Source organism: Engraulis encrasicolus, chromosome 7 (assembly GCF_034702125.1).
Source record: "Engraulis encrasicolus isolate BLACKSEA-1 chromosome 7, IST_EnEncr_1.0, whole genome shotgun sequence".
Lineage (NCBI taxonomy): Eukaryota > Metazoa > Chordata > Actinopteri > Clupeiformes > Engraulidae > Engraulis > Engraulis encrasicolus.
In genome coordinates this window covers 23,087,876-23,105,183 of record NC_085863.1, presented here as the reverse complement: position 1 = coordinate 23,105,183, position 17,308 = coordinate 23,087,876, and the positions used below count along the sequence as shown (strand labels likewise).

Sequence of the window (17,308 nt, the reverse complement as noted above, 5' to 3'; positions counted from 1 at the left end):
GCTGGCTAAGCCTGTGAGGCTTTACACTTCAGGGAAAATCAGGGCCAATTTTCCTGGAGTTCAATCATCCTGACAAAAGAAGCGCCATCATGACCTTGGACTGCAATCCGTGTCCGATGCTCAGCGAAGATTTTCTGGTTGTCTGAGCCAGTTAGTTACAGATCCGCTCTGACGACATTCAGAGCTACTCTCTGCATCATGCCATTGGAAGAGCCAGGATCCATTTGTTCGCAAAATATAACTTGATATTTGGAATGAAGAACTACTCCCGACATTTTGCCAGTTGAAGGGGCCTGCATTGTTTCAAAATGTTAATAATAACAACGTAATAATATTTGGAACGAAAATAATCAGGCACACTGTGTCGAACTAAGGACATGGCTGAGTGTAGAAGTGTGGAACACAGGATGGTTTACCTTTCAATTGTAGTCTCCTGTATGAAGTGGCTATTACTGGCAGCATAGCATACTACAATGCTATAATGTGCTTTATTTTGATAGCAAGAGCTTTTGTGGAAGGATATTGTGAGGATGAGCACAACCTCTATGAGCTCACTACGGTCAAGTACAGTATCCATTTTTACTGTACTTTTTCATTTCATATTAAAGGTCTAGATAGTCTTCAACAGTTCAAAGCTCCATGCACAGCTTCTAGGTGTTGGTAAACGCAGGCGTGTTCAATACTTCAAAAGAAAGAAGTTTAAGAAGAGTCTGTGACTGTTTTAATGGTCATGGTCCATTCACAACTCTAACGCCACAAAGACCGAAGTCATTTACAGGGAAATAAAGTGAGATATGAAACATTTGTACAATGTGGGCGTGGAAGATTACAATCATGAACTACCGGTAAATGTAGTCAACCACTGCTCTACTTATGACTGATACTCCTAGCACACTGGAAGAGGAAGGGGAAGAAGAAGTGAGACATGCATAGATGGACAGGGATGTGTGTGTGTGTGTGTGTGTGTGTGTGTGTGTGTGTGTGTGTGTGTGTGTGTGTGTGTGTGTGTGTGTGTGTGTGTGTGTGTCTGTGTGTGTGTGAGAGAGAGATTGTGGGTGTGTGAGATTGTGTGAGATTGTGTGTGTGTGTGTGTGTGTGTGTGTGTGTGTGTGTGTGTGTGTGTGTGTGTGTGTGTGTGTGAGAGATTGTGGGTGTGTGAGATTGTGTGTGCGCGCGCGCGTGTGTGTGTGTGTGTGTGTGTAAACAAGATCTTACCTGTGAGCAGAGCAGCATGACCAGCTCCACTACTGATGTGCTGGACTTCATACACACCAGACCTGCACACACACACACACACACACACACACACACACACACACACACACACACACACACACACACACACACACACACACACACACACACACACACACACACACACACACACACGAGAGAGACAGTGAGCACAAGACTGCAACACACACGTTCATGCCACCTTTCTCTCTCTCACACACACGCACACACTTCTGTGTAACCTTTCTCTCTCCATTTTTTGGTCTGTCTCTCTCTCACACACTTCAGTTGTATCTCTCCCTCTCTCTTTCTCTTTCTCTCTCTCTCTCTCTCTCTCTCACACACACACACACACACACACACACACACACACACACACACACACACACACACACACACACACACACACACACACACACACACACACACACACACACACACACACACACACACACACACACACACCACACGAAGGGTAACACAAAACACTAACACACAGGACTGACATAACAAGAGAAGACCAGTACAAGAGCCCCGCATCTGCAGCCCTCTGACAGACAGAGAGAGAGAGAGAGAGAGAGAGAGAGAGAGAGAGAGAGAGAGAGAGAGAGAGGGCGAGAGAGCGAGCGAGCGAGTGAGAAAGGGGTAATTGAGTACTTGAGTAATTGAGTAAGTGCAGTCAGAGAGCTCCAGAGTCTGAGACAAAGACACTAGCTGAGTTTACATGGACAGACACCTCTAATAAACAAAATGATGTTGTGCATGTAAACCCGGCTACAGAGAGGCACACAGAAGCAGTGGGTGATAAAATAGTGTTTGTGTTGCCCAGAGACACACTAACGTGTGTAAACTATCTCAGTAAACACTAAAACCTCACATTCTTAGCGCTAACATCATTTTAATGCTGATTCATACACACTCACTTATATATGTACCCCTCACACTAGCCTATTCCTTGACACTTTAGACAAATTGTCCCGGGGAGGGTGCTTCGTTATATACTGTTGGCCCAGGAGCAGTAACATAAATACTGGCTATACTGGCCACAAGTCACCGCAATACATTACTGTACATTGCATTATAATGTACGTACATGTTCATTTTTGGATCCCTTCCCCATTTTTTTGCTTGGAGTCATTTCCTGTATCTAATCTTTCATGACAACCCATAAAATATAACATAGCCTAAGTAATTTGTAAGTCAAAGTGTACTTTATTGTCCAAAAATCTATGCAACAGGGTTAGCACAGAAAGTAAATTAACAGTAAGTAAATGACCAACATAAATACAATTCAGCTTCTGACCCACTTCCCAGTTCCTTGTACTGTTATATACAATGAAAGGTCGACCCTGCCGTGGCCAAACGGTAGGGCACTCGTCTACCATGCGGCTGACCCGGGTTCGATTCCCAGCCCGGGTCCTTTGCCGGCCCTTCCCCGTCTCTCTCTATCCACTCGCTTCCTGTCACCACCTTCACTGTCCTATCATAAATAAAGTCCAAAGACCAAAAAAGAAAAGAAAAAGAAAGGCCAGGAAAAACACTGCTCCTTGTGACCCACCCACCTCCCTCTCCCCGATGCCATGACTATTGTGCTACCGTGTTACCTGAGCGTGGTCCATGCGGGGGCATGAGGCAGCCAACAAGGCAGACGCACACGCACACACACACAGAGACACGGGGCGACGTGAAGGACAGCAGGACAGGAGACAGGATACAGAGAGGGAGGTGGGTGGGACAAAGGGGTTGGTTGGTTGTGTTGTCAAGACGTCAAAACTCCACCACACAAGACACCGGGTGAGGAGGAAGACGAGGAGACGAGGAGACGAGGAGGAGGAGGACGGGGGGGAGAAGAAAAAGGAAGCACAATACAGCACCTGTACCTTCTATGAGCAATTCCTGCCCATGGCTGCCCAGAAGCGTGCGCGACAGGAAGGGAGCAAAGTCCACGAAGATCTCGCGCAGCAGAGGAGCCACCTTCTCCAGGGCACGCTCCAGCTTAGTGGTGATGCTGCAGGACGGACGGACAGATGGATGGATGGATGGATGGATGGAGGAGATATAGGGAAAAAAAGGAGAGAAGAGGAGGGGAATGAAGAGAGCAGAGTGGAAGAGAAGAGAAGAGAAGAGAAGAGAAGAGAAGAGAAGAGAAGAGAAGAGAAGAGAAGAGAAGAGAAGAGAGGAGAACAGAACAGAAAAGAACAGAGGAGAACAGATGAGAACAGAGGAGAGCAGAAAGCAGATGAGAGGAGAAAAAAAGAGAAGAGTAGAGAAAAAAAGAGCAGAGAGATGTGAATAGAACAGAAGAATGATAAATAGAGATGAGTGAATGTAAGATACATTTAGAAAAAATAGAAGAGAGAAAACAGACGAAGAGAAACAACAGAAAATGACAGACAATAAGAAAGACAGAGATGTAACAGATGGTGAGACAAAAAAAAGAGAGAAGGAAACAGTGTTAGCAGCAGGAAGCCATGCCAGTCAGACTGTACACAACATCACCTAGCAATTCCACAGTAGAAGAGTGGGTGTCTGTATTGGTGTGTGATGGGGGAGCTGAGGCAGAGAGGTGGGGGTGCACAGTAAAGGTGCGCAGTGTTAATTTAACACTATTCTGGGCACATATGGTCACACTATTTTAGTGTTAAATTTGAAGTCTTTGAGCATTGAATTGACCAATGTGAAGCCATATATGCTCAAAATAGTGCTAAATACAACTCTCTTAAGTGTTAATTCAGTTGTCATTTAACACTAAATCGAGTGGGACCATATGCTCAGAACAGTGTTTAACACTGCACATTTTACTGTGCACTGTTCTAAGGTGTGCTTCATTTCAACCTGCTCTCCGTAAAGCAGCAGCACTAAGTCTATGTATAGCACAGGCCCTCTACTTCAGTTCTGTGTAGGGTTTCCTGGTAAATTACTGTACATCCCTCTGCCTCGCTCCCTTACCCCCTCCCCACCCTCTTTCTCTCTCACACTACCTGTATCTCTCACACACACACTTCTATTCGCCCTCTCTCTCTCTCTCTCTCTCTCTCTCTCTCTCTCTCTCTCTCTCTCTCTCTCTCTCTCTCTCTCTCTCTCTCTCTCCATCACTCTCTCTCTCAACACCATACAACCTTTTTCTGCATTGTGTGTCACCATTATGTTGTTGCTCAATCCAACAAATCCATAAGCTTGGCTTTGTTTGTCTTTGTTTGTTTGTTTGTGAGCGGTGCGGAGCAGAGAAAGTGCAATTGGCAGTGAAAGGGGGGTGCCACAGGAGCGGTGGCAGGGAGGAGAATGGATGGGCGGAGAAGTGATTCACTCTGGCACCGAGTCAGACACTTCAGTGGCTCAGTGTCAACGCTCAGCAGAATCACGACTGTGCATTTTAGAGGCAGGGGATTCTCAGAGAATGGCAGGCAGGGGAGGGCAGCCGATGCAATAAAAGAGCAAATGTAACCCAACGAGGTGGATATTATTTTGGGTGGTGCTGGAGGTGCTTCACTGAGGCGTCAGCCCCTGGGTTCGGTAAAAGTCAAAACACCTGCCACAAAATTGATCTAACAAGCTCTGAATCAACTGATCGTAATGAGTGCTCTAGACAGGTGGGCCAGTTACTCAGTGAAGAAGTCACCTGTGTTGGAAGGAACACTGTGGCAGGGCTTTAACCCATTGACACCTAAGGCACCTGCAAAAAAAGGTGCTGAATGCCTGAGCCCTTTTTAAGAAAAGCTGCCCTCAGCCTATAAAAACCTAAATATCTCAGCTTCTGAAGCACATACAAATATGCAATAAGTTGCATTTAAACGCTAAGACCCTTTCATTAGAATGTGTTAATTCATCTCAAACAAACAAAGATTTTTAATAAAGTTGTCTAAAATCTCATGAGCCTGAATGTTGCGTAATGCAGCTCCAGGCGCCAGGGGCGATGTTGTGCAACTCAACATCAGGCATCAATGGGTTAAACCACTGAGCTGGGTTTTTGACGCCTCTGGTGCTTTGATTATTTGAGAGTTTCTCTGCGAGAGAGTGAATCACGTGGCATCCCTTCCATCCATCCATTCATCCATCAGCGATGACAGTAGCTGCTCAGAAATGTAGTTCCAAGCCAGACACATTGCCAGCATTTAGTGCTTTATCTCTCTCTCGTGTGTGTGTGTGTGTGTGTGTGTGTGTGTGTGTGTGTGTGTGTGTGTGTGTGTGTGTGTGTGTGTGTGTGTGTGTGTGTGTGTGTGTGTGTGTGTGTGTGTGTGTGTGTGTGTGTGTGTGCATGTGGCACAAAAGTTAAGTACAGACACAACGGAGAGAGAGGAGAGAAAAGGGACAGTGCAGATGGGAAATGCAGATAGGAAGAAGTTCAAGAGAAGAGAAAGGATAGCTGAGGAAAACAGATCCAGCAAAGAGAGAGAGAGAGAGAGAGAGAGAGAGAGAGAGAGAGAGAGAGAGAGAGAGAGAGAGAGAGAGAGAGAGAGAGAGAGAGAGAGAGAGAGAGAGAGAGAGAGAGAGAGAGAATAAGACAGAGAGAGAGCTAAAGAGAGATAATAAGAGAGAGAGAGAGAGAGAGAGAGAGAGAGAGAGAGAGAGAGAGAGAGAGAGAGAGAGAGAGAGAGAGAGAGAGAGAGAGAGAGAGAGAGAGACAGGGACAGAGTCAGAAACAGAGAGTGCAGACATGGTGACTAAAGCAATTACAAGTGTGTGAGTAAAGGTAAAAGAGAAGAAAGAGAGAGTGCAAGGAAGAGCAAAGGGGGGAGAAGAGCTGTTAAGATAAAGAGCGGTGCAATCTAGCTACAGTAGCCAGGCTTAAAGTGCAGAGGGGGTTGCAGGGGGGTGCGCAGGAAAGAAATGTCTAGGGTAGGTGGGTGGGTAGGTAGGTGGGTGGGTGAGTGAGTGGGTGGGTGGTTGGCTAGTGGAGGCGGGGGTGGGAGTGGTGGTGGGTGGTAGGTGGGAGGGGAGTGTGTAGGGGGGGGGGGCGGCAATCAACAGAAGCTTCTCTTGCCTAAGGAACTGTCCTGCATCTCTGGGGGCTGCCTGGAATCCTGCCAGGGAGCTAAGGGATTTGAGTTCTGGTTGGGTCAGCCCGGTTCGCAGTGGACACTGATCCACCTCGCAAAAGGCACTGCAATACAAACGGGACAGGACAGTCAATACAGTCTTCTGCACAAGACACGTAATAGTGGTAGTAAGTATTGTAAACGGACTCCGGTTAGCACTAAGTGTTACACTGTGTTAGTAGTAGTATTAGTAATAGTTGTAGTGTGGTAGTAGTAGAAGTAGTAGTAAGTAACATTAATCGTTATGATGGATGGACAGTGTCCTTTATCTTAAGGTGAAGAATGTTTCAGTTATTGGATGGAACAAAGCGGCACGTTTTAAAAGGTAGAGAAAGCTGCATTGGACAGACAGACAGAGAGAACCGTGTATGAGGCTTGTCTGAGTCCTGCCGACTTCACCAATATGTGACCTTTCAGCACGGCGTGAGTTAATAACTAACAACAGAGTAGCAGCAGCGCCATGCATCTAAGAGAAGACAAGACACGCTAGTTTTATAAGTCATTGCAGATATATTGTACAGGTATTTCACGTAACAATGGTGGGGGTAGGGGGGTGGGGTCAGTACAGAATGTGTAGAGTATGATTGAGACTGCTGTCAGAGAAGTTCAAAGCATAGAGTGAGGGGGCAGGAGGGGACAGAATGCAAGATGGAGGAGGACGAGGAAAAGAAGCATGTGACTTAAAAGCTGATGAAGATGAAGAGAATGAAGCAGGAATAAGAGAGGGATAAGAGAGCGGGAGGATGTGGTGAACAGCAAGTAAACAGAGAGCAGTACAGCATACACTATTAATACCTTGGAAAAGATAAGGTTGTACGATTCGGAACGGCAGATGAGTGGACTGCATGAGTGGAAGGAGTGATGATGATTGAGAATAATGATTGACAGATGACAATGATAAGAATCACTGTGAGGATCCTGACAGGGGGATAGAGGGACACAGGGGCAGAGGGAGAGAATAAGAGAGGGAGAGAGGTAGAGGCAATGTAAGGGGGTCTCCAACAGTACCTAATGGTTAATGATAGATAGAAAGATAGATGGATAAAAAACTGAGAGGAATAGAATGTATAGATGTACGGAGGGAGAGGTGAGCAGAAGGAGAGAAAGGAGAGACGGACAGGATGAGAGAGCAAGGGGGGGAGAGAGAGAGAGAGAGGGAGAGAGAGAGAGAGAGAGAGAGAGAGAGAGAGAGATGAGTAGAAGGAGAGGAGAGACTGACAGGATGAGAGAGCAAGGGAGGGAGAGAGAGAGAGAGAGGGGGAGAGAGAGAGAGAGAGAGAGAGAGAGAGAGAGAGAGAGAGAGAGAGAGAGAGAGAGAGAGGTGGAGAGTGATGCTGGGGGAGGACCTCTTTTTGTACTGTACTGTACTATACCTCAGAGAGAATGGATATATAGAGGGATAGAGGGCTACTGTATAGACGGAGAGAGGTGGAGAGACGGAGGGAGGGAGAGAGGTGGAGAGCGATGCTTGGGGGACCTCTTTCTGTACTGTATTGTACTATACCTCATAGAGAATGGATAGGGCTATAGAAGGAGAGAGGGAGAGGGGGAGGGAGGAAGAGAGGTGGAGAGGGATGTTAGTGGGGGCTCGTCCTGTACTGTACAGTACCTCATGCTCTCCACGGTGTCCTCAGGCATGGGGGCCACAGTCTGCACGGCCGGCAGGTTTTTACTGGTGGCCCCGTTCACAAAGCTGGAGGAGGACGAGGAGGACGAGGAGGCTGAGTCTGTGGCACCTGGATGTTAGGGAAACAGGAGAAACAGAGGGAGGAAGAGGGTGCATCGACATTAAAATTATTTACGATATTGTGTAGGAAGCATTAGTAACACATTAAGAGGAGGAGGAGTCTGTGGCACCTCGATGTCATGAAAAAGGCGTGAGGAAGGGGGGTGCATTACAAATTAAATATAAACATTTCGTCGAGATATAAAATATTAATGTCATGTATGGTAGGAACCCAGTTTGTGAGGCTTTATTAACACATTAATAAAGCTTAATCATAACGCAAGAGGCGGTCTAATGCCTTGAATTCAGTTTATGTAAAAACTTAACGTGAATACTAATGTTATTTGTTATTAAGCTTTATGACACTATTACAACTCCACTTCTACGTCCACTTTATGCTTCCTAAGTCCACTTTGTGCTTGTGGATGGATACTGATGTCCGTTTGTGGATATTCCAATGCAAGGACAAAATGGTTGTTGAGACCGGATGCAGCAACGTTATTCCACAACCAGAGGGAGGAAAAACATCTGCATTGAAAGAGATACTGCAGTACAAGAGACACTGCATCCCAATAATTACTGGAGCCTCATAATTAGAGGACTTCTGAGGGTATTTCTGCTAAAGCAGCTCTTTAATACGGGGAAGGAGAAGCTCAAGGAGGTTAATTAAAGATGTTCTCTTAACTTAGCAACAGTATAAAAAAAGGAAAATAATATATATATATAAAATAAACAATGTGAAAATAAATAAATAAATAAATAAAACGAAACAACTTCCACCTATCTCAGCTTGACCTAGTTTCACCGGAAGACTGGGCTGGATGTGGTTTCTGCAGGTGTTGTGCTGGATAGCAATTTAGCACAGTGTGACTGGGGAAGAAGACGGATTGGGAGTCTGCACATAGGGAGCAAATGTAAATGTGTGAATGCAGGTGAGTGGAGCACAGATAATGACAGTCAGTATGGGGTATAGACGAGAGGAGCGGAGCGGAGAGGAGAGGAGAGGAGCGGAGAGGAGAGGAGAGGAGAGGAGAGGAGATAGAGTATAGGATAGGAGAGGAGAGAGAAAATAGGAGAAGAGAGAAGAGAAGGATAGGAGAAGAAAAGAGACAAGACAAGACGAGACAAGAAGAGAAGAGAAGAGAAAAGAAGAAGAGAAAAGAAGAAGAGAAAAGAGGAGAGGAGACGAGAAAAGAAGAGAGGAAGCTGTGCTGCTTCTGCTGCTGCCACTGCGGTATTGTCAAGAGCACTGGCTCTGAATTATTCATTGTGGATGTGAGAGGGGGGGGGGTACGGAGAGAGAGAGAGGGGGGGGAAGGTACGGAGAGAGAGAGAGAGAGATAGAGAGAGGGTGGGGGTAGGGAGAGAGAGAGAGAGAGCAGGTCGGAGAAAGAGACGTAGAGAGAGGGACTTACCGTAGAGAGAGAAGGGAGGGTGGAGAGAGGGAGATGGGGAGGGGGAGGTGTTTAGAGAGAGAGAGGTGGATGGAGAGAGGGAGATGGGGAGGGGTGGGGAGTTAAGAGAGCAAGAGGAGAGAGGAGAGAGGGAGATCGGGAGGGGGGAGAGAAAGAGGAGGTGGGAGAGGGAGATGGGGGAGGGGGTGTTGGAGAGTGTGTGGAGAGAGGGAGATGGAGGGAGGAGTGTGTGGGTTAGGTAGTGAGGATGGGGCGGGTGGCGGAGGCAAGGGAAGGGAAGGAGGAGGGGGGCAACTTCCTGTTATGGTGAATGTGCTGTGTCATGAGCGGAATCCAGGAAGGCATGACGTTTCCAGCCTAAGGGAGCCTCCTAGAGGTCATGTGTGTGTGTGCGCTTGGCTATTTTTTTTGTGTGTGTGTTAGCGAGAGCGCACATGGTTATTTGTGTGCACCTGTGTGTTTATGAGAGTGCATGTGTCTATTTGTGTGTGTGTGTGTGTGTGTATATGTGAGTTCTATTTCTGCGCTTCTCTATCCTACCAAGAATACTGGAAAATAGATTACTGTCTACGGGGATGAGAATCAAACTGACAAAATAAAAAAGAAAATACATCTGAAGCGTCTTGAGAGAAAAGCAAGGTCAACGCTACGCGGACAAAAAGCAGACCAGCAGCCATGGGACTGATCGAGATAGAGGAGTACAGAATTGCGTGCATGTGATCAAAAATTAAACAACGAAGCAAATAAATAAGCAAAGCAAAAACATAGACGGCTTCTTCACCCCAGACCGACCTATAATGCTGATCAGGATACTCTCACATTAAGAATGTACGGTAATAAAACAAATCCATATATCCCCATTGAGATAACCAGATGGAACAAAAACAAAAAATTAAGAGAAGAGTGGAAACGACTCTTTATTTGTGTGTTGTGACATAATTGACCCTGCTTTTCCTGTGGTATTGATAGTGCTCTTAAAGGGTTGGTTCATATGAGGATGAGAATCAAACTAAGTATACAAGCTTTTCCCAGTTGAGACATTGTGGAAAAAATATAACCAGTAATTGCCAACCTGGATCCATTAGTTTACAACCCAGTGCCACAAAGAGCAAATTACTTAGTCTTGCCTGGCTAAAGGATCACCTGGTTGAATTGCACAGGTAAAAACCAGGTCATTTGGAATGTGAGGCACTGGATTATAAGTAATTGATGATTGCAACACTGTGTGAAAATGCAGCAACCTGCAGCTGTACTGACCGGTGGTGTTGATCATGCTTTTAGGCGTGGCCGTGGCGGCGGCAAAGATGTTGGGGGTGCTGCCGGGGGTGGCGGCTCCGCTGGTGGTGGGCGTGCCCACCGTGTTCACCGCCAGGCTGCCCGGAGGAGGCTTCTTCACAGGCACCACCACGCTCCTACGGACAGGAAGTGGAGTAGAGGAGGAAGTGATGTCATCAGACATCATCAGACACATCACTGGGTGAGTCCTACTAAGGTGATTGCTTCAATAGCTCATGATAGACACTACAGTAAGAGTGATCTAGTTTTTAATTGACAAATTCATCTTGTATGTAATACAGAGAGGAAAGATCTTCTTTCCTCTCTGTATAATATACAGAAAGACAGAATGTGGAGGAGGAAGTGACGTCATCAGACATCAAGGACACGGCACTAAGTGAGTCCTACTAAGGTGATTTGCTTCAACAGTGCATGATAGATACTATAGTAACAATGATCAATTTTGTATTGACAAGGTATTCGTTAACTTCTTATATACTGCATTTTTTTGGCCTTTATTATGATAGGATAGTGTGAGAGGAGACAGGAAATGAGCTGGAGAGAGAGAGAGGGTAGGGCTGGGAAATGACCCCGGTCAGACTCGAACCGGGGTCCCCATGGGCATGCAAGCCTTGCCTGATTATCATTGACTTTTAACACTAGAACTACCACGGAGGGGTCAATTGACCTTTTTACCTAAAAGCCCCACAAGAGGGTCATTTGACCCTTTGGACCCCCTGCGGACACTCCTTTTGTTGTGGAAATGTGGCTGTTAGCGGCTCACAGCTGTCACTTGAGACACAGAGTGTGTTTTTGCATATGTGTGAGTGTGTGTGTGCCCATATGGTGGATTTATAAACATATGGTGGATTTTTATGCAGTGAATCATCAGGATCAACTAGAATTTGGGATCAAAACTCTAAACATTTATTGTTAAAAAATACAAAACATATTTACAATGAATGCAAAAGCAACTGTTTTCCCAGTTTTCGTGTGGAAGGTTGTTGCAGAAGTAACTTATTTTTGTGTGCCAAAAATAGAAGAAAAAAAACTCTTGCCAGTTCAAACAGGAAATCCACCCGTCTTTCCTTTCTCCTGGAGCATAGTTGATAGAGCACGTGGGCATTCAGTGCTGCAATGTCTATCATGTTGTAAAACACTGCTACTGGCCAGCGCCTTGTTCCTGCGCGGACAGTGTATTCCCGCACCATCTGGTCCATGATATCGATCGCACTTTGTTGTGTTGTAGAGTGTGATGGTGTTTGGCTTCTTTTTGGTGGTTTCCTGTGTCTGAATCGTGCTGTGCATGCTGCTGAGAACATACACAGTCTTCTTCCGCTTGGGCGCATACACAGTCAGTGTGGCACCAGTGGATGAAAATACCTGGGTGGTAAATTCATCGCGGTGCATCTGTCGAGTTAACGTGGGATTTCTTGGCGAATCCTGTTGACTGTGCCGAGGATGGTTGAATTCCGGCTAAGTAGTCGTTTTGCAAGTGACAGTGATGTAAATAAATTGTCTGTGGTAACATTTCTGCCCTTGTCCAAGAATGGTTCCATCAGCCTCATGACTACACTCTCAGACACTCTCTCCCCACGAGGCCGAGTGGGGTCCTTGCCAAGATATGGGAGGATGTTGCAGACGTATTTGGTTTTCAAGTCACACGCCACCCAAAACTTGATACCAAACTTGTCTGGTTTAGTTGCAATGTACTGTAGGAAACAGCAGCGAGTCTTGCACGGGAAAAGTTGTTCGTCAATGGTGATGTGTTGACCAGGGATGTAGGATGTGATGCAGTTGGTGACAAACAATCCCCATATGTTTGAAATTGCAGCAAACCTATCAGTCTGTACTCGCTCGCAGCAAAATGTCATATACCTCCCAAAACAGCTCATTCTTGCATCAGCACTAAACCTTCTCCCACATAAATAGTCAGTACCATAAAAATGGCATATATCCTTCTCAATTGGTTTGGCTCATTTGCATTCATTTAGTCATTCTGTCAAAATAAACTGGATGGTTCAGCATATCGCCATGGATCCTCATCACTTGCTCATATCACTCCAAAAACAGTTCACCCGTGTGTCGAAACTAAATTCCTTCCACAGAATGCCGTTTGAAAAAATGTCAAGAAATTAGCCAAATAACAGAGGAAACTGTAGTATACACGGTTGTAAAATTATTTTCTACAAACTAGTAAAGTTACAATACCATCTGGCCTGTTGAACACTGTCATGAATTTACTGTTTACAGTAAAGAAATTCTTAAAATATTATGTCCTTGACTGTTTTGACAATTGTGTAGACTACTTTGCATATGACGACTCACACAATGAAATCATGCTGACATGTTTTGGAGAGGGCAACCATTAGACTGAGAATTGTCTAATTCGTTTAGATAAGACAGGTCAATTTATTTGGAAAATGTGCTAAATGTATGCTCAATGTGTCAACTGTAGGGTACTTGTATATAGCCATCTGCCGAGATGTACTAAATATTTGAGACATGTACAAAGCATTTGAAATTTGATGAAAGCAATGAAAAATGCCATTCTGTTGTGGGAAATTGTAAGTTGGTTTGGAGATTTGTCCGTGTTGTTTTGAGAATGTCATCTCAGTTTTGAGAAATTAGCCAAACCAATCGAGAAAAACTGTAACTGTAGGATACTTGTACATAGCCATTTGCAAGGATGTACTAAATGATTGAGACATTTGAAATTTGATGAAAGCAATGATAAATGCCATTCTGTTGTGAGGAACTGCAAATTAGTTTTGGGATTTGTCCATGTTTTGAGAATGACATCTCAGTTTCAAGAAATGAGCCAAACCAATGGAGAAAAGCTGTAACACACTGTCCGCCAAACTGTGCTATCTGTCTTTGCTGCTGATATCTTCATGCAAGTTGCTATTTACCTGTGGTGATTTTGGAGGCTTGACAGCCCTTGGGAAGAAGCTGTCTGTCCCTGTTTGTCTTGGCTGTTAGCACTGTAAGGTGTGACCCCCTCACCCCTCACCCCACACACGGCCCCTAACAGCCTCATTACCATAACAAAATGAGTGATTAGTGTATTAGGTAAAAGCTGGCGGGTCAAATGACCCCTCTCTGGTACTTCTAGGTAGGCAGAAAAATCCTGGTAGTTCTAGTGTTAAATCTCTTCGAGATTTGGTCTGACCAAGAGCATAACAATTAACATTTCCCAAACGGAATTTCCCAAATTGCCTCCCTTGGTTTGCTAATGATTGGTTACTTCCCAACAAAGTGGGAGGTGTTCCCGTATTTACGGGAACTCAGAAAGTACTTGCATTGACTCTTGACCTGACTGGTAGCAACGCTGAAGTTGTTGCGTCCCTAGGAGGACACGGCCTGGCTAATGCAAGCCCACTTATATACTGCATTACTGCTGAGTGCAGCTTTCAGCTTGCACACGCTAATTACCAGCCTAACATTTGTCATCAAAATGAATGGGGACCATCCCATCGGTGGGATGAGAGATGACGTTCATGAGGAGTTTCATCCAGACAAAAGATTCTAAGATGCAATCATATGGCAGCCATGTCCCTTTAGGAGAGTAGGAGACTACAAGAGCACGTCAGTTCAAAGTCACAAGCATATAGGAGACCAGACTTGCTCCCAGTTTGTTGCATTAGTGACACATGCTATGATTTATCTTGATTACATATTGAACCACCACCTGCACCACAGATGGCGCCCTCACCTGTCGAAGGAGTGGAACTGCATAGGCAGCATGGGCACCTCCCGCTTGAGCGCCGGGTCCGGGTGGTAGGCCTGGGGCTCGGGTGCCTCTGCCCCCTCCACGGGCGCGGCCACCAGGCTCTTCAGGATCTCCTTGACGTTGATGCCCTTGTTGGACTGGTGGCTGATGCTGGAGATGGAGGAGGCGGGCTTTAGGACCTCCACGCTGCCGCCGGCCAGCCCGCCCGTCATGGCCGACGAGGCCACCGAGGGAGGGGACTCCAGCAGGCTCTCGCGGGACTTGCGGACCTCGGAGGACAGGGTGCCCAGGAGCTCGCTCATGGCGTCCGGGCCTATGCCGCCAGTGATGCCGCCGCCGCTGCCCATGCCGCCACCGTGGCCCATCTCGCTGGCCAGGTCGGTGCCGTTCAGGGCTCCCGAGACGTGGTCGTCCCCGATGCCGGAGTCGGTGTGGGGGAGGGAGGCCTCCATGGGCAGCTCGTCCAGGGGGGTGTGGCGCTCACGCAGCCCACCGTCTGGGGAACAGAAGAAGGTGCTTTATCAGGTAGGTTGCACCCACTGCCGAACAAGTGTGAACACATGTCACACACATACCCAAACACACTCACACACAAACATAGAAACGCAAATGGAAATGCATGCACCTGAAACACTAAACGCATAGTGTGAATAGTGATATACCAATTCAGGGCAGCTTTGTCCAAGTGGTTTAGGAGGATGTCTTAAGATCAGATTGTTGCAGATTCAAATGCCACCCTTACCTCTCCCTGCACCTGAAGTGGCCTTGAGCAAGACACCTGACCCTACATTGCTCCAGGGACTGTAAACAATACCTTGTAATTAACTGAAAAAGCAGAAGCTATGTGTAATTGAAAGTAATGTATTATAACACCTAGTGAAATGAAATGATAAATGTGTGAAGTCTGGTATATGTTAATTACAGAATGTCCCACGCTCAAATCATTTCCCCAGTCTATTCAAAAAGCATTTTGCCCAGAGAAATTTGTTTCTCTTATTTAATCAGTGCAGGTCTGTATCTTGCTCTACAGTGTTTTTTTGTGGCAAAATTGATTCTCACTCCTCTTATTCACACAATCATCTGTCTGCTCTTTCCAAAACCAGCTCTGCCTGAAGAGTTATTTCCTTTTCAGTGCAGGTACGTAGGTACCCGGCACAGGGAGGCATGCCACATCCGCTACGCTACGCCAAGATGAGACGTGCCAGGCAGGCATTCCAGAAGCTTCCAGGCTCTTCCTCTCGTCTGTCATCTCCGCTGACACTCCTGTGTGTGTGTGTCCGTGTGCGTTGACACTCCTGTGTGTGTGTGTGTGTGTGTGTGTGTGTGTGTGTGTGTGTGTGTGTGTGTGTGTGTGTGTGTGTGTGTGTGTGTGTGTGTGTGTGTGTGTGTGTGTGTTGACACTCCTGTGTGTGTGTGTGTGTGTGTGTGTGTGTGTGTGTGTGTGTGTGTGTGTGTTGACACTCATGTGTGCCAGTGTGTTTGTGTGTCTCTGTGTGTGTGTGTGTGTGTGTGTGTGTGTGTGTGTGTGTGTGTGTGTGTGTGTGTGTGTGTGTGTGTGCGCGTGCGTTCTCACAAGTGTATGCGTGCGTGTTGACATTCCCGTGTGTGTGTGTGTGTGTGTGTGTGTGTGTGTGTGTGTGTGTGTGTGTGTGTGTGTGTGTGTGTGTGTGTGTCCGCTGACACTCCTGTTCTTTCTCCATAATTCATGTGCAGCCAGCGTCTGTGCCAGACCACCCGCTATGGCCTCACCTGCCTCGCCAAAGCCAAGGGTAAATTAGAACACACTCCTTCACTCCTTCATCACATCTCCTCTTCCTCCTTTTTTCTGGCTCTTTTGCTCTTTAATTCTTTCTGTCTTTCTTTCTTTCTTTCTTTCTTTCTTTCTTTCTTTCTTTCTTTCTGTCTTTCTTTCTTTCTTTCTTTCTTTCCTTAGGCACACCTACCTAATGCATTCTATGCTTGTCACTGTCTATTCAATGCAGTATGTGAATCCACTCTGTGAATCCCTCTTCTGAACAGTGCCTTGTTCTCTCTTCTCTCTCTCTCTCTCTCTCACCCCCACCTCATTCTGCAGCAGTGCCCAGAAGCGCTGCATTGCTGCATTATGTTGAAAGCATTAGCATTTTAGCATTAGCATGATGTTGCTTATCCATGTACAGTAATGCAGGCAGCCCCAGTTAGCAGTAGCAGTTGTGAGGCTACTGATGAGATGAGCAGAGCAGTCAGATCCGAGTGTTAGTTAGCTCACTGCTGAAAGAGAAACTCTGCTCCTACTGTTTGATAAGCCCATTGCAAGTACGCATGATACAGAGAAAATCCAGCCAATGAACTGTGAAGGAGACTCTTTCTGTGTACCCGCGTGTGTGCAGGTACAGGGATGGAATCTGGATAAATGCACAGCCTAGAAATGGTTGCAGCCTAAGGGCCCTAGCCTTCCAGGCCCCTGAATGGCCATAAGTGGAAAATTGCAGAATTGTGACAAGATGCAATATTGAAAAATTAATCCGTCATGTTGAGTACAGTTGGTATACAGGTTACCCTGACTTCCAAGCTCGTAATTATGGCACCTTCCATGTTAAGTTGACACGAAATTTGCCTTCGGGAGAGGGCCCAAAGCAACCTGTAGGCTAGGGCCCCTGGGTGATCTTATTCCGTTCCTGCATACAGCATCTCGAGCTAGATAGACAGACATAGAGATCTGTGTGACAGATTGTGTGTGCATTCAAGGTCACAGAGGTGGCCGTAGCAACTACACTTGCGTGAGTCACGATGAAGTGATAATGTCCTTGGCTATGGAGATGTGTCAATGATATACAGTCACTGAATTACAATCAGGTTACTTGGCTGGTCCCATGTGAGTACAGAGACACACTACTGCGGGCTTTTTCGG

At 46.2% G+C, this 17,308-nt stretch overlaps 1 protein-coding gene across 1 annotated transcript in view; it reads right to left on the bottom strand.

Moving 5' to 3' along the window:
• The window catches only part of nbeaa (neurobeachin a), a 218,983-nt gene that overhangs the window by 32,589 nt on the left and 169,086 nt on the right, over positions 1 to 17,308 (bottom strand). Inside the window, exons 30-35 of the mRNA XM_063203099.1 lie at positions 14,401 to 14,914; positions 10,668 to 10,822; positions 7,879 to 8,005; positions 6,215 to 6,334; positions 3,114 to 3,241; positions 1,216 to 1,277 (exon numbers count right to left, since the gene is read on the bottom strand). Of these exons, the coding sequence (XP_063059169.1) occupies positions 1,216 to 1,277; positions 3,114 to 3,241; positions 6,215 to 6,334; positions 7,879 to 8,005; positions 10,668 to 10,822; positions 14,401 to 14,914 (1,106 nt within the window). The remainder of the gene's footprint in view (positions 1 to 1,215; positions 1,278 to 3,113; positions 3,242 to 6,214; positions 6,335 to 7,878; positions 8,006 to 10,667; positions 10,823 to 14,400; positions 14,915 to 17,308) is intronic.